The sequence below is a fragment of the Typopeltis vanoorti genome, chromosome 20 (assembly GCF_054136105.1).
Source record: "Typopeltis vanoorti isolate ZY-2024b chromosome 20, IOZ_Tvanoo_1.0, whole genome shotgun sequence".
In the NCBI taxonomy this organism is placed as follows: domain Eukaryota; kingdom Metazoa; phylum Arthropoda; class Arachnida; order Uropygi; family Thelyphonidae; genus Typopeltis; species Typopeltis vanoorti.
The window spans coordinates 33,825,669-33,840,585 of record NC_143568.1 but is presented as its reverse complement, the minus strand read 5'-3'; the positions used below and the strand labels follow the sequence as shown (position 1 = coordinate 33,840,585).

The window sequence follows — 14,917 nt, the reverse complement described above, 5'->3', positions numbered from 1 at the left end:
CCCCACAACAATAACAACCTACCATCACTCAATACAGTTCATCCATAGTTATTCCTTATGCAGGTACAGTGTCCGAGAAGATCGTGAACTTTTTAACCTTTCAATATCAGAGTTGTGTTCAAACCGGTCAAGATTATCCATTACATTTTAAGATCACTAAAAGACATTAATCCTTTTTTCAAACATGCTGGTGGTCTAAACCATGTGCTTGTGGACTAAACTATATGGGACAGACGTCGAGAAGCCTCAAAATCCGAAAAAAAAAGAACATATAGGAGATGTTAATAACAACAGAACAGACAACTCAGGTCTAGCCCATCATTTCGCGATTACTAACCATACCATTGATTGGGATAGCAGTTCTGCCTTACCTAGAAGAAGATTTCCGTTGTAGAAATTTCAAAGAAGCCGTTGTAGTCCTTTGTTCTGGAGAAAATCTAACAGAAACCAGGGAATGATAATAGCTGACATATGGAAAACCTTAATAAGATCACTCAGTCTGCCAGAATTTAATTTCACTCAAAAACTACAGAACATGCTCTCATAACAGTGACTAACACAACACGCTCCATCCTTGTAATGTTACGAGTTCTGTTTCAATGTTTAATTTATACGATAGTGTTACTCCATTTTCTCTGTACTAGCCACTTTAGAGTTTTTTCCTGTTACCATTATAAGCCCTGAAGAAGCCAGACAGCGCCGTCTGCAAAACTTGTTGGTATTAGATGTTTATAAATCACGGTCAATTAAAGATCAATATATATTTCAGTTTAATTATATGTTTGAATGACCAAATATAGTCTAAACAATGAACAGACTCAATGATGATATGAAGCAAAAGGTACGTTATTTTGAGAAACTCAAATGTAAAAAAGCTAGACTTCTAAACCATCTAACTTTCTTAAAAAGATGCAGAAACTTTAAAATTATTCCCAAGTTTTTAACATTCAAAGAACAATTCCATTCAAGAAGAGTGAAACGAATATATACTAAGGCATCCCTGGCCCTACTACCTGAAAGAATACAACATGTTAAGTCTCTGTATTTTCGTTTCCTTATTAGAGTATGTATTTAGTATGATCCAATTTGATCCAATTCTCTCTATATCCTTCTACCTTAATTTTATATCATTCTCCTTAATATATAACCTGGTTTGGCTCCTAGGGATATTTCCTCTTCAGAAACTGGCAAATTTATATTTTAACTGTGCCAGCCAGCTTCCTATAACAAGAATATAATTCAAGCTCAGGGAAATATTCCTAGGTTTTAGGCATATACAAGAATGCCTCGATTATTGTGATTCTCGATTTATCGCGGTTTATAATTTGATATACCAAAATTCCAATTATTGCGCTCCAAATTCGAATTATCGTGGCAGCGAGATGTAGCCCACTACATATGCAACCAGTTCAAGTCATTCAAGTCACCACTCTCCAGGTATCGCTCTCTTGTAGCGCTTCGTTTTTCTCCGACGGCACCTTCTCACCATTTACCAGTAACTATCCGCCCTTGCCTGAAGTACATGTGGATATTTATTTCTCTTGTTATTTACCCCCACAATGAATCCTAAAAGAAACAAGGATGATTTCAAGTCTACAGCTATCAAGAAGAAACGTAGAGTGATCAGCTTAGAAAATAAGTTGCATATGATAAATAAGTATGAAGCAGGCATAACCAAAGCCAAAATTGCAAGAGAGTATGGTCTAAATGAATCAATTGTTTGCCATATTTTAGCGCATGCTGCAAACTCTAGGGCTTCAATCTAGGACTAAAAGAAATTGAAAAAAAGGTGATGTTCAGGACCTGCTTCAGTCACACGATAAGGAGCTGGATGATGAAGACCTAATTAACCGTGAGAGAGAACATGCTTACGATGCTCAAATCGATGATAATGATGAACAAATTGACTTGGCATCGAAGGAATTTGCCCCTCAAAGAAATGGACAAAATGTTTAAAATTACTGAAAATTTTAAAGAAAAAAATCTTGAATGGCAATCCTAATCTCGAATGATCACTGAAAGTTTGTCAGGAAATTGAAAATTCCATCCGTTGCTACCGAGTTTTATACGAAGAAAAAAGAAAGAAAAAATTCCACCAGACAACTCTACACCAATTTTTATACAAGAAAGAATAATTATATGTACTGTATGTACTTCTTATATAAATAAAGATTAAAGAATAATCTTGTTTTTCTTAATGAAACTTCATGTTTTACTTAACATGTTGAACACATTTCTTTTTTACTTGATATATAAAATTTAATTAATAGATTTGAAAAATCCTTGGCATTGATCACCCATTTTACACTCATTATTTATCCCGATTATCATGGATTCAATTATTGCGGTATTTTTCGTGGCAACAATAACTGCGATAATTGAGGTATTCCTGTACTTTAATCTAGAATTCACACACGAGTATATAGATCTCAGTACCTTGCAGTCGTGACCTAAGATCTAATCTCAATTATATAATTATCTAAACTCCTTCCCGCTATTTGGTTCTATTTTCACAAGTGGTAGTTTGACACCTCGAATTCAGGCAAGACTCAGGTTCAAGTAACAAAACATGTTTATTAATGCTAAAAGACAGGTACATTAAATCTTGTATTAAGTTATCAAAACTTCTGAATTGCTATCTAAGTGAATGTCTTATGCTAAGCTATACAAACTGTTCAGTACTAATCTAACCTTCTTACATAAACTGACATGCAAAATCATGTAATACAAATGGATAATTAAACAATGTCGCACTCAAGTTGAGTTCCTTCATTCACATTTACTTTAAACAGATATTTCACAACTCATTTCTCTCTTAGTTAAATTTACTCAATTTAACAAAGGGTTTTCACTACTTCAATCATATACAAGTTAAAGATTTATCCTATACAATTCTTTGTCTAATAGAATTGGCTGTATTAATTGCTCTATCCTGTCAAAGTTCTGTAAAATGTCCTCAATCTTGCTTTATCAAGACACAAATTCTACCTTCAAACAATCTCAAGATATAAAACAAAAGGATCTTTACTTTACCAAGTCCCTCCGAAGGTCTATTAGCTGCCACGTGTTGCTCGGATCATCCTTCGTCTTGGCTGGTTCTGGGTCAGGTCTCGTGACTGAGTTGTTTTGTTCTCTGCTACCGAATCAAATTGGGAAATGGCTGGAACTACAAGCCTTCTCTGCTCGCTCGGGTGGGTCATTCAGTGTTTGGCACCATTCTGCTTGAGCTGTTGATTCTCATACGGGTCTCTGCGGAATACCTCTCAGCGCAAATCATGAATACAGCCGGCTGTTCGTTGACATAGCACCCTCGGCTTGTCTTATCTCCGATCACTCGTTGAGAGTCCTCAATCTCTAAAATCCCAGAAGAAAACAGAAAAAAAGCCTAGAGCTTGCTGCGTATTGCCTTAAATATTCTTTCTCAGCGCCCTCTTTTTCTGTATTGTTTTTTCGCACGATCCAAAACTTACATCGCCCTTAGGTTGACCCCTTGCTTTCCCTCCTTGCTATTAGGTGTTGTTTTTGAGGAAAGGCACTTACGTCAGCCTTCCCTGTAAGCTGCAGCCTTCGGCATTACGACAAGCACTTGCTGCTTAGACGTGACCGTTGATCCTATTAGTCATTTCTTACCTGGCAACTTATGATTTTTTGATAGCTTAATAATACATAAATTAAGCCATTATTCCTTTACATGAAATGCTAATCTGACATAATTCTTGATTTTAGCTTTCTGTTTGACAATAAATAATTAGAATACATTACACATACTGATATACACTTTCACATACAACTTAGGTGTTTCTTACCTTCTGCTGGTAAGCAGGTATTATGCAAATTTCTTTGTTATTTTGTAAAGCTTACATGTTAGATCCCGAATGAATAACTTGTCAAAAGTTCTCCATTCAATATTTAACAAATATGTAAGAGTTGAACTTAACAGAATAGACCTTTCATGCTTCTGACTTTTTGAAGTTATTTCTAATAACATAGAGAGCAACTTATGGACACTTCTAGATAAGATAATTTACAACAGTTTCAACAAAGCTTTTCAAATTAGCAAAAAAACTCAAATAAAAAAATTCAGCACACTATATGAAAAGTATTACAACTCTGGACTGAGCCTCCCTGATGAAAAAATGATTTTTTAACCTTTCGGACCATATATTAACACAACTAAAAACTGAAATACTTAAGAAAGGATTCAATTTTGCCATTGCCCCAGATCATATTCCTAAGGTCGACATCATTAGTAACATAGAGAAAGCACTCTCATCCTTTCCAGAAACAACGGCAAATGATCTGAGATTAAAAAGTGCTATTATCCTTTCAATATCTGTATTATTTAAAGTTAGATTTTTAAGGTGATGTCAAAGCTTACCAATATATCTCTATTATTTAAATTAGATTTTTAATCAATGTTTTAAAATGGTTAGATTTTTTTTTTATATAGGATGTGGTAGGGCCACTGAGGGAGGGGGGGGGGTAAGAGAGTTTACCAGCTGTTTTGACAATTTGTAGCATGGAGCATCAGTGACATCTACTGATGGGGAGATTAGGTTTGTGGATTTTAGGTAAGCCATATATCTGGGGGTGGGGACGAACCAAAGAGTTTGAGTTTTTTATAATGTCCAGCAGCCAGGAAGATACTTTTTTAAGTAGACTTTTTAATTTTTTAATTTGCGTTCTGGTGGGATCATGATCTAGTGGGATGTAGGTAGTACAATTTTGGAGAAATACTATCTTCATCGCACTAGATCATGCCCACCATGAGTGTAAATCATTAAATACATTATTAAGCCACCTGGGCAATCAACACGAATGTGTCCAATTTACCATCAATAGCCCCAATTATCAGCTAGCCAAGTAGCCCACCAAACTACTACTACTTTTCCCCTTCATATCATATTTCACATTCAAGATTAAAGTATTGATCTTAATTTTATTATTAATAACTATTTTACTTCTAACTGGAGTTTGTCCACACTATATATATATATATATATATACACACACACACACACACACACACACACATATATATATACACAGAGGATGATCGGTTAACGAACATGATTCGTTCAAAGATGATGTTCGCTACCCGAATTGTTCATTAACCGATCATCAATTTACCATAGATTTTTATGGGAATTTGATTAATTCGTTCTGGAGATCCAAAAAAATAAATAAAAAATTATATAATTTCTTACTACGTTTATTTATAATAACAATAATACATACATACATACACAGTCTTGCATTTTCATCAGTCATGTTTTTTTCCCCCGTTTGGGGGGCGTTAAAGAATCTGTCCAATGTCAATTGCTTTTCTCTCTTCTTTAGGATTTTTCGGAAGTGATTAATAGCATTGTTGTTGTAGAGTGCCCCAAGCCTATTGACCTCAACCTGGTTTGGGTGCCATTCTAAGACCGTTGTTCTGACATCCTCTCACTTCTTCAAAAAATCTTTAATAGCAGATGTCGGCACTGGTCATCTTTCGTCTTCCTCTTTTTCAGAAGAAAACACATCTTGCTGAGTTTCTTGGTGTTTTTCATTCAAGAGTTCTTGGAGTTCTTCTGTCATCAGATCATTTTCATGTTCCATTATGAGCTCTTCCATGTCATCTTCATTCACCTCCAATTCCAGATCTCTAGCAGTTGTCACAATTTTATCCATAATTTCAGGGACATCATCTCCATCTCCCTGAATGTAGGATGGACACAGCTTTCGCCAAGCAGAATTCAACTGTCGTTGAGTGACTTCTGACCATGGAAAGTCTTCCAGCAAATTATCTTCAAGGTCTTTTAGGTGTCCTGGTGCATTGTCCAATAGCAACAGTGCTTTCAATGGCAATTCATTGGTCTGAAGGCAACTTGATGCTTGGAGTACAAACTTTAAACGGCCATTCTTTGAAAAGAACCTGCGTGACCCATGCCCTTTCATTCGATCTCCACATCACTGGCAGTCTTTCTTTAATTATGGAATTTTTGTTAAATGCTCTAGAGTTCTCAGAGTGATAGACAAGAAGCGGTTTAAGCTTCATATCACCACTAGCATTAGCTCCCAAAAATAACGTCAATCAGTCTTTCATGGGTTTATGCCCAGGAATATTTTTCTCATCTTTCGTGATGTAGGTACGGTTCGGCATGCACTTCCAAAATAAACCAGTTTCATCACAATTGAAAATTTGTTGTGGACAATATCCTTCTTTTTTAATGAATTCTTGAAATTTGAGACAGAACTTCTCAGCTTCTTCTTTATCTGCACTAGCAGATGCACCATGCATTACCACATTTAATGCCAGATCTCCTAAATTTTGCAAACCATCCAGTGGTAGCCTTGAATTCTATCTCCTCATGTGACGAATGTAGAGTTTGTTTCTTCAGGTTTTCAAAAATTTCTGTAGCCTTCTCTTGAATGATAGTCATACTAGTTACATCTCTTTTCATTTCCCTTTCTTTTATCCAAACTAAAGGCAATCTCTCCATTTTTTCGTGGATGGCACATCTTTGTTTCTCAGATGTGATTTTTGTTACTCCTTCAGCTGCTTGAGTCGTCTTGATTATATCTTTCTTAGCTAAGATTGTGCCTACTGTAGACCTGTTCAAGCCATACTGCCTAGCAACATCAGACGTCTTCTGCCCACTCTCTACCTTGGCTATTATCTCTTGCTTGGTTTCTATGGTGAGCACAGTTCTTGACACTCCACTCTTTTTAGGCCCCATAATATTATGAGTTTTTTTTAAATAAAAAAGTTCAGAAAAGCACTTACAAAAATTCAGATAACAGAAATCAACTAGCACACAAAAAGGGTATGTATTCAACTGTCAAAGTCTCGTTCCAGAAACCGTTCATAGATGGCAGTAAAATACAGTTCAACAAATCTTACACACAGCGTCACTTCTTCTTGTGTTTGTTCTGTGATGTGTTCATTATCTGAACATGTGTTTTTTGTCCGAATATAAAAATCTTTCGCGAAAGTGTTCGTTAACCGATCACCCACTGTATAGTGTTTATAAAGTAGAACACTAGAATAAGTTGATAACATTTATTTTAATTGACAACACAATGTTTCATCCTTATTGTTCTGTCTACTAATAAGGATATTTAAACCTGAAGAAATCCTGGGCAATTTAGGATGAAATGTTGTGTTGTCAGTTAAAATAACAATAGTTATAGAAGATATATATATATATCTTCTATAACTGCAAGTATAGAAATTTCTCATTATAATATAATTATAATTTTAATTTTTTTATGTGGCTCCCATCTAGAAAAGATTTATTTGTGAACCTATAGTACGTTTTTACTATTACATAACATAAGGAATTTTTTTTTATTTTAATTGATTTTATACACAGTGTTTATAAAGTCCTGCCAGTTTTAAATTTTAATAACTAAAGATATAGAAAATAATGGAGCTATTTAGTAGTCTATTGGGGTTAGATTAGGTGAACGATGGCCAAGTAATTGATCTGCCTCAACCAATCCATTTGTTCAAGAAGGTGAAAAGCTGTGGCACATTCAGTGCATAACAATAGGGTGCTATATCTTGCTGGGCGAAGATGGTGTTTGAAAGATTTAATCTCCACAATTTGGGGATGAAGAAATTTTGCAACATGGCAAGATCACTTTCTCCATTAACTGTTGATTCTTCAAAGAAGAAAGGGGCCTATAATGTGAGGCTATAATGCAAGAAATTGATAAAATCAAAAATGTAAATATAAAAAAAGAAAAGTCAGATTTATGTGGAGGAAATTATTATATAAAACATTTTAAGACTCGAACTTTCATGTAATTTTTATTAAATGGTTTTTAAATGATTTTACCTACTCCAGAAATTCTTCTCTATAGAATTTCTGGAGTCCAAACATGACACTCTTTTAAGCCATTTCAGTCCTCCAATAAACAGAGTGGTGAGCTCACACTGGTCTCATATTGATCAGATGAATATAATTTACATGAGTAATGCATAATTTAAACCTCATAGTAGAACAGTTTTGTAGAACTGAAAATATCTACTGATAAAACTAAAAGAATGGCATTTTGTAGAAAAACACCAGTTAGAAGTAAAATAGTTATTAATAATAAAATTAACAGATAAATACTTTTATCTTGGATGTGAAATATCATATGAAGGAGAAAAGCACATCAAATTAAAAATTTTTTGCAGATTACAGGCCTGATAAATAGAACTCTTAATCCCTCATCTTGTACAAATAATTTTTATTACTAATTTTAGATTATTCAAAATGTATTAATTAAGTCTTTATTAATTTCATATTTTAAGTATGTATGGAAGTATGTTAAGAATTTTCAAGAAGTTAAGAAATCTTTATACTTTTCCTACTTTTTAATAAATGTTTAATGTTTAGAAAAATCCATATATATTCAGAATGGAAAAAAAATTGAAATAGCACATATAATTTGTTTATTATGTATTGTGGTTTCTAACATGTATGTATATGTATTTTAGTGGTAGTTTGACAGAAACTCCAGACTCTCCACAGGAAGAAAGTAATCCATGGTCACTTGCTGAGAATTGCCTACGCGAATTGATGGGTAGAGCCACATTTGGTCATGTACGATCAGTGATCCGTCCAGTGCTTAAGTAAGATATTTTTATAATATTTTATCAACTATAAGGAAAGTTAGCAAAGTACAATATAATCCTAATTTTTGAAAATTAGTAAAAGATCCAGATTATAATTAACTGGAAAACCTTATTTAATACTATCACTCATGTCACATCGTAAACAAGGTCATATTGTAGCATAATTAATATTGTATCAATTTATGATGAGTATAGTATCTAATAGTGGACAAAAAATTATATTCTTGATTTCATCCTTATTTTATCAAAGCATTAACAAACAAAATGTTGCACATGAAATTTTTTTTATGACTAGGCTGCTTGTATAGAGAGTCGACTTCACATTATGTTGCTTTTTCTATCCCAAAATGCATAGCACACTCTTCTCAGGCATGTGTATCATAATTATTATTATTATAATATACATACCTTGATAAGTATGAACCCACTCAGTGGAGGTCTCCTAAGCATTATGCTAGGCATTATTCAATATTTGTACAATATCCATCATATTTCACTTTGAACTCCTTATCATAGTGCCATGACTGAATGAGAATGTGAATGATAGATATTTCATGAATATAATGTGCTGTGCATTATGGAAAAAGAAAGTAACATCATGTGAAGTCAACTGCCCTCTGCAGCCTTGTCGTTAATAATTTTGTGTGCAAAGTTTTGTTTGCAAACTTTGAAACTAAACCTCCTCCCACCCTTGCTAACCACATTCTTGCTCAGTTTCCAAGGATGGCTGGCCCATGGTTTTTCCATCATTAGACCATTCTGAAAAATTTCAGTAATTTGTATGTCTTGACATATCATCCCTTTTCTTCTTGTCAACCAATTTGTGTAACCCACAGATCTTCAAAATTTTAATATTCATGAGGTGCATTCCAAAGATCTGCTACCATCTTGGTCACTTACCTCTGAATCCTCTCCTTATTCCCAAGAGACCCAGGTCACCAGGATCTGCACACAGCAGTCAAGATGAGGTCTTATCAAGGCCTTATAAAGAGGTAGAATAATCTTCTTATCAGAATATTCTTCAGTAACCAAGTAATTAATGAGCTGTTTTAGCCACTTTAGCAACATGCCCTGTCCACTAACATCCTCAAATCCCTCACTTTGTCTATCTCCTGGCAAAGTAAAAGGATATAATTCCATCACTGTGGTACATGGCTGGTGATTTTTTTACCCCAGAATGCATAACCTTGGACTTTGTCACATTAAGCTGACATCCATTCTTTTTTGCTCTTACTCTCAGTCTATTTTTAAATCACCCTACAAAAATTGAGCATAATCTTTATTGACTTTTGCTCAACCTAATTTTTGCATCATTGCCAAACAACTGAATATTTCCTCATATATCATTTCCTATATCATTAATGTATAAATTAAATGATAGACAGATCCCTGATGCATGCCACTAGTGACAAGCCTTCTACTGCACTCTACTCCAAAATCAACTACTGTCTGGTATTATCTCACTATCAACCACCCTCTTATTCCTCTTTACCAACTTCATATCCATCCCCATGTGCTACAATTTATTAGAATTCCATGTGGTATCCTGTCAAAAGCCTTTACAAAGTCTAGCAGTATCACAGGTGTACCTATTACTTTTATCCAACTGAGCTATCACTATATTATAAAAGGTGAGTATTACTGAGGATGACCTTTCCTTTTCAAAATCATGTTTTCCCCCATATAGTATCCCATTCCTATCTTCCAATTCATGGATTTTTCCCTTAACTAACTTCTTCAATACCTTGACCACCACTCCTGAGATGCTGATTGGTCATTAATTTGCTTTCTCAGTCTTGGAACCTCCTTTATGCAATGGTACTATTTCCCCCTCTTTCCCCACTCCCTTGGGATTAACTCTAAACTGAGACTTAAACAATGTGGTGAAAGGCACTGCAAATTTCCTAACACCTTCTCATCACAGTCAAGCTGATATACCATCTAATCCCATTGCTGTATTCACATCATGGGTCTGTAATATCTTATGTGCCTCCTGTTCACCAATCCCTATTTCCATATTAGCCCTTGCCTCTCTTGTTATTGCAGTATCTCCACCTAGATGATATACCCTTGCAAAATGTTCACTTAGTAATTCAACTATTTCCTCTGCTTCAGTTACCTCCCTACCATTGGCATTCATCAAAATTATTCTTCCATAATCATTCTTCCTTTTACTTGGCATGAAACAAAAGATCTCTCACACTCTCTCTCTCTCTGGGATCACCTTTAGCCTACACTGCTAATTTCCTCTCATACTCTGATTTTGCCTTTCATACCCATTCTAGTTACCCTTCTGGCCTGTGCATTGTACTGCTCATGTGCCTGCCGGTCACCTTTCTCTTTTGAATTCCCTCTGCATTTTTGTATCTCCTGCTTAATAATGCTGTTCATCCATTTAACTCCCACACTTGATTTATCCTTCTGACTGTAGGTATATAGCCTTCTATTACTTTTCTCAAACACTCCTTTATCACCTCCCATGCACTATCAACATTCAATCCTTGCAGTTTCTCATGCCATGCCATTACTCCAAGTAATCTCCTGAGTTTGTTATATTGACCAGCACTGTGATTCCACATATACCTCCCTCTCCCTCCTATTAACTGAAAATTCCACATATTTAGCCACCTCCCAGATCAAAACCACATGATCACTCTCCTTGTTGACAGCAGTGTGGTAATTTTGGTTACAGACAAATCTTCTGATGTAATTATTGGATCAAGCACTTTCAAATCTGTGGTATATACATCTCATGCTGCCTCAGGTAATTAGTAACTGCATAAATTCTATTTCCTTCCTTCCTGCTCTTTCCAATCTGTGTTCCTATAGTTGAATTCTCATATAATAATTACTCACTGTCCACTAATTGAATTTATTTGCTGATGCATACTATCGTTATCATCTTTCACATCTCCTGGTCTGTAGCAGCAACCAGCTGTATAGTTTGTCCTCCTAGCCTACATCTCACACCAGATCACCTCGAATGTATTTTCACTGACCTCCAGTGGAACTCCAACTATCTTTGGTTACAATTTATCAGCTATCATCAATAATACTACCCCCCCTTCTCTTTTTTTCTCCATCCTCCCTGAAAATACTATACCCTTCACATTATATCTCACTAACTATATTATCTTCTGTTAGCCACATCTCACTAATGCAAATAACTTTTGCCAAGAACTAATCATACTAAAAGTTCTCCCCTTTGTTCCAAATGCTCCTGACTTAGTGTGCATAAAGAGCAATAGTTCCTTATCCCCACCACTATTCTTATGCTTTATACTAACTATCCCATTCTGGTTTGTTACCACTGGTACAACTTAGGCAATTTTTGCACATTTTCACACTCTGTTGTCTCACTGATATCTGTAGACTCACTCAACAGCTTCCTCCCTAATAGCTTTAGTTTCCCTGATTTTGCACCTTCAATCTCACTTCATTCAGTAAGACATTTTCCAGACTAAACACCAAATCCATTCAAGTGTATAAGTCTTTTCATCCATCAAACTCACATCCACAAACTCCAGATCATTCCTTCTGTATAACCTATGCAGTGACTCATTTGTTATCATGGCCCTCCTTCTCAACTCATTTCTCTTATGCCATGGCAACAGACTCACTCTCTTAATTCTTTTACTATTCCTTTTGTTACTTTCAGTAACTCTTTCATATCTTCCCTCATACTATACTTGTCTCTTTTCAAATCATTTGTTACTGCCAAAACAATCAACTCTTTCATTTTTCCCTTTTGCATTCTAATAGCTTTGCTAACATCATTAATTTTTACACCTGGACTTCACTCTTTCACCAATCTCTCATCAACTACACACCTCTTATAATGGAATCACCATACAAGGCTCTCTCTCTCCTTATTTTTCCTGTCTCTCTTAGTCAAGCATTCCATTCTCTTTTCTCCCACTTCTTTCTTTTTTGTTCTCAGTTGAACCACTTGTCAGACATTTCTGCATTTGCTCTAACTCATGCTTTGTCCCATGTGACACTCCATATAAGCACACTGTCTTCTTCATTATGGTCAATTCTTCACATTTCTCATACTACTATTCTTTTGATTGTTACTTACTCTCTCTCTCAGGTGTGTCACTTTTACTGTCTCTTTCAATCTTATCTCCCTTACATCATGCATACATTTTCAGATGTATTCCCTGTTATGTCTACACTTCAATCTCTCAACCTGACCTGCACTTTTGACACTAACATTTATAACATTTTTAGCACATATTCTCACTCTTGCCACTCTTGCTTTTGAACCAAAGTCCATGCATCTTCAGTAATGAATACATTTCACAGACATTGCACTGAATAAAGTCCTTCAAGTTGAATTCCTTGAACAGTGGTGATTTGGATGGTGTTGTTCTACTTAATATCAGCATCATATGTGACACTATGTATCTTACTGTACAAAATAACTTATATTTAAGGACAAAATTAATATAAGTCTAATTAACACCACAATATAATCTTACTTCTAATACAATTTCTGAGTAATATGGCTAGTTTTTTAAAACAAGCAACTTAGCTTTCAGGAGCACTCTAAAGACAGGGGCTGCTATTGGACACCACCTACCGCCTACATAATACCATGCATGATATTGTGAGTATTGTTAACCATACCAATTTTGACATTAATTTAAGTGTCATCAGTGAAAGACAAACCTGTTGAGATACTGACATCTGTCTTGATGGCAGAAATCATATTTTTCAAATAAATAAATATACAATAATAATAAAAAATAAATAAATAAATAAAATTATGAAAATAGGCAAGAAAATTAGAAAAAATTAACCAAATTCTCAATAGCAAACTTGTAAAGCATTTAAAGCACTTTAGCTAATTAGACCATAATGTTCTTTAGCTCAAAAGATATGTTGGAAGACTAAAGTACAAATATATAAATCGATAATCATTCAATAATGAAACCTGAACATTTACAGCAAAGGTGGAGTTTCATTTAATTTTTGAAAGGAAAATCCTTAGAAAAATTTACCCCAGTGAATGATACTGGTCTCTGGAGGATCAGATACAACACCATCAGTTATATTAATTCTATAAAGAACCTACAATATCTAGTTGAATGCATTGCTGGAGAGTATGATGTCTGCTGGGAATGTGAATGTATATAAGGCATGGTATGATGCACTGTGTATATGATGTTGGTCTTTGACTCCTTGGAAGTCTGGAGATAATAATAATTATTGGAGATCTAAAATGCAGAGAAGGAAATGTATACCACACACAGAAATGTTTTGGGAAAATTTGGATAAAAGAGCTGAGCCCAGACCTGAGGGCAGTAATCCAGATGTAGTCATATCAAGGCTTTATAAGGAGGCATGATAACTTCCTTATCTCTGCTTGTTAGTGTGTTCTTCAGTAACAAATTAATCCTTGCCACTGGAAGGGGCCATCCATCCCAGCTATTTATCAACTTTTTCAGAGAAAGCAGGCCATTTGGCCTTCTTAAAGTTCTACCATGACCGTGGGATTGAAGAGACTAATGGGATTTGAAAGCCACCTCTACAATAACTGGGTGGTGCTGGCTGTGTGAGAATTCTATCAGTACCTGTCTATAGGCTGGTAGGGGCTATTTAAATCTGTCAGAGCTGACAAAAGAAGTAATATTAGAATTGGACCTCCTCTAAGTTTCTGATGAGATGATTTACTCTGAATCAAAGGACCAAGCAATGGTGAGTATCATGTTCAAACATACATATACATAAATTATATGAAGATAACACATTGGAAATAAGAAAACTCTTATTGACTATGTTACAGTTGATAGTGATATGTTCACAGTGGTTCAGGATGCAGGAGTATACAGGAGATTTGTAATCAGAGGTAATCACCATCTAGTTTTGATAGAATAAATGTGAATATCATGTTGAAGAGACAGATATGTATGAAGGTCAAGCAGCTTCTTTCACACTTAACTGTTCACTCAAATATACACATATGATTTAATAAAAATGGGAAAACAAGAACCAAATGTTGGAATTCATTGCAAACAAAATATGAATAAATTGATTCAGCCAGGAGGGAATGTGGTTAAGTTGTTTACAAAAATAGAAAAATCAGAGCTTCATGGTAGACTCAAAAAGTTAAAAAGAGGAAGCTTCAGAAATAATATTGAAAGTTTTGGCAAAGAAAATCACTCACCATTATTCTCAGTGAATACAAAAAAAAAAAATGTAAGAAATCTAAGCTGCATGTTTAAAAAAAAAGTAATGATAAGACTTCATTGAGAATATAGAAGATAAATATCATGATTTTCGTAGACAGACTTATACGTT

The 14,917-nt window shown here is 34.8% G+C and overlaps 1 protein-coding gene across 2 annotated transcripts in view; it reads left to right on the top strand.

The window, feature by feature from the left end:
* Positions 1 to 14,917, top strand: part of stmA (Protein EFR3 homolog stmA) — a 382,799-nt gene that overhangs the window by 129,155 nt on the left and 238,727 nt on the right. For both annotated transcript variants that reach the window (XM_090409773.1, XM_090409772.1), the window contains exon 7: positions 8,474 to 8,608. In XM_090409773.1, the coding sequence (XP_090265899.1) occupies positions 8,474 to 8,608 (135 nt within the window). The remainder of the gene's footprint in view (positions 1 to 8,473; positions 8,609 to 14,917) is intronic.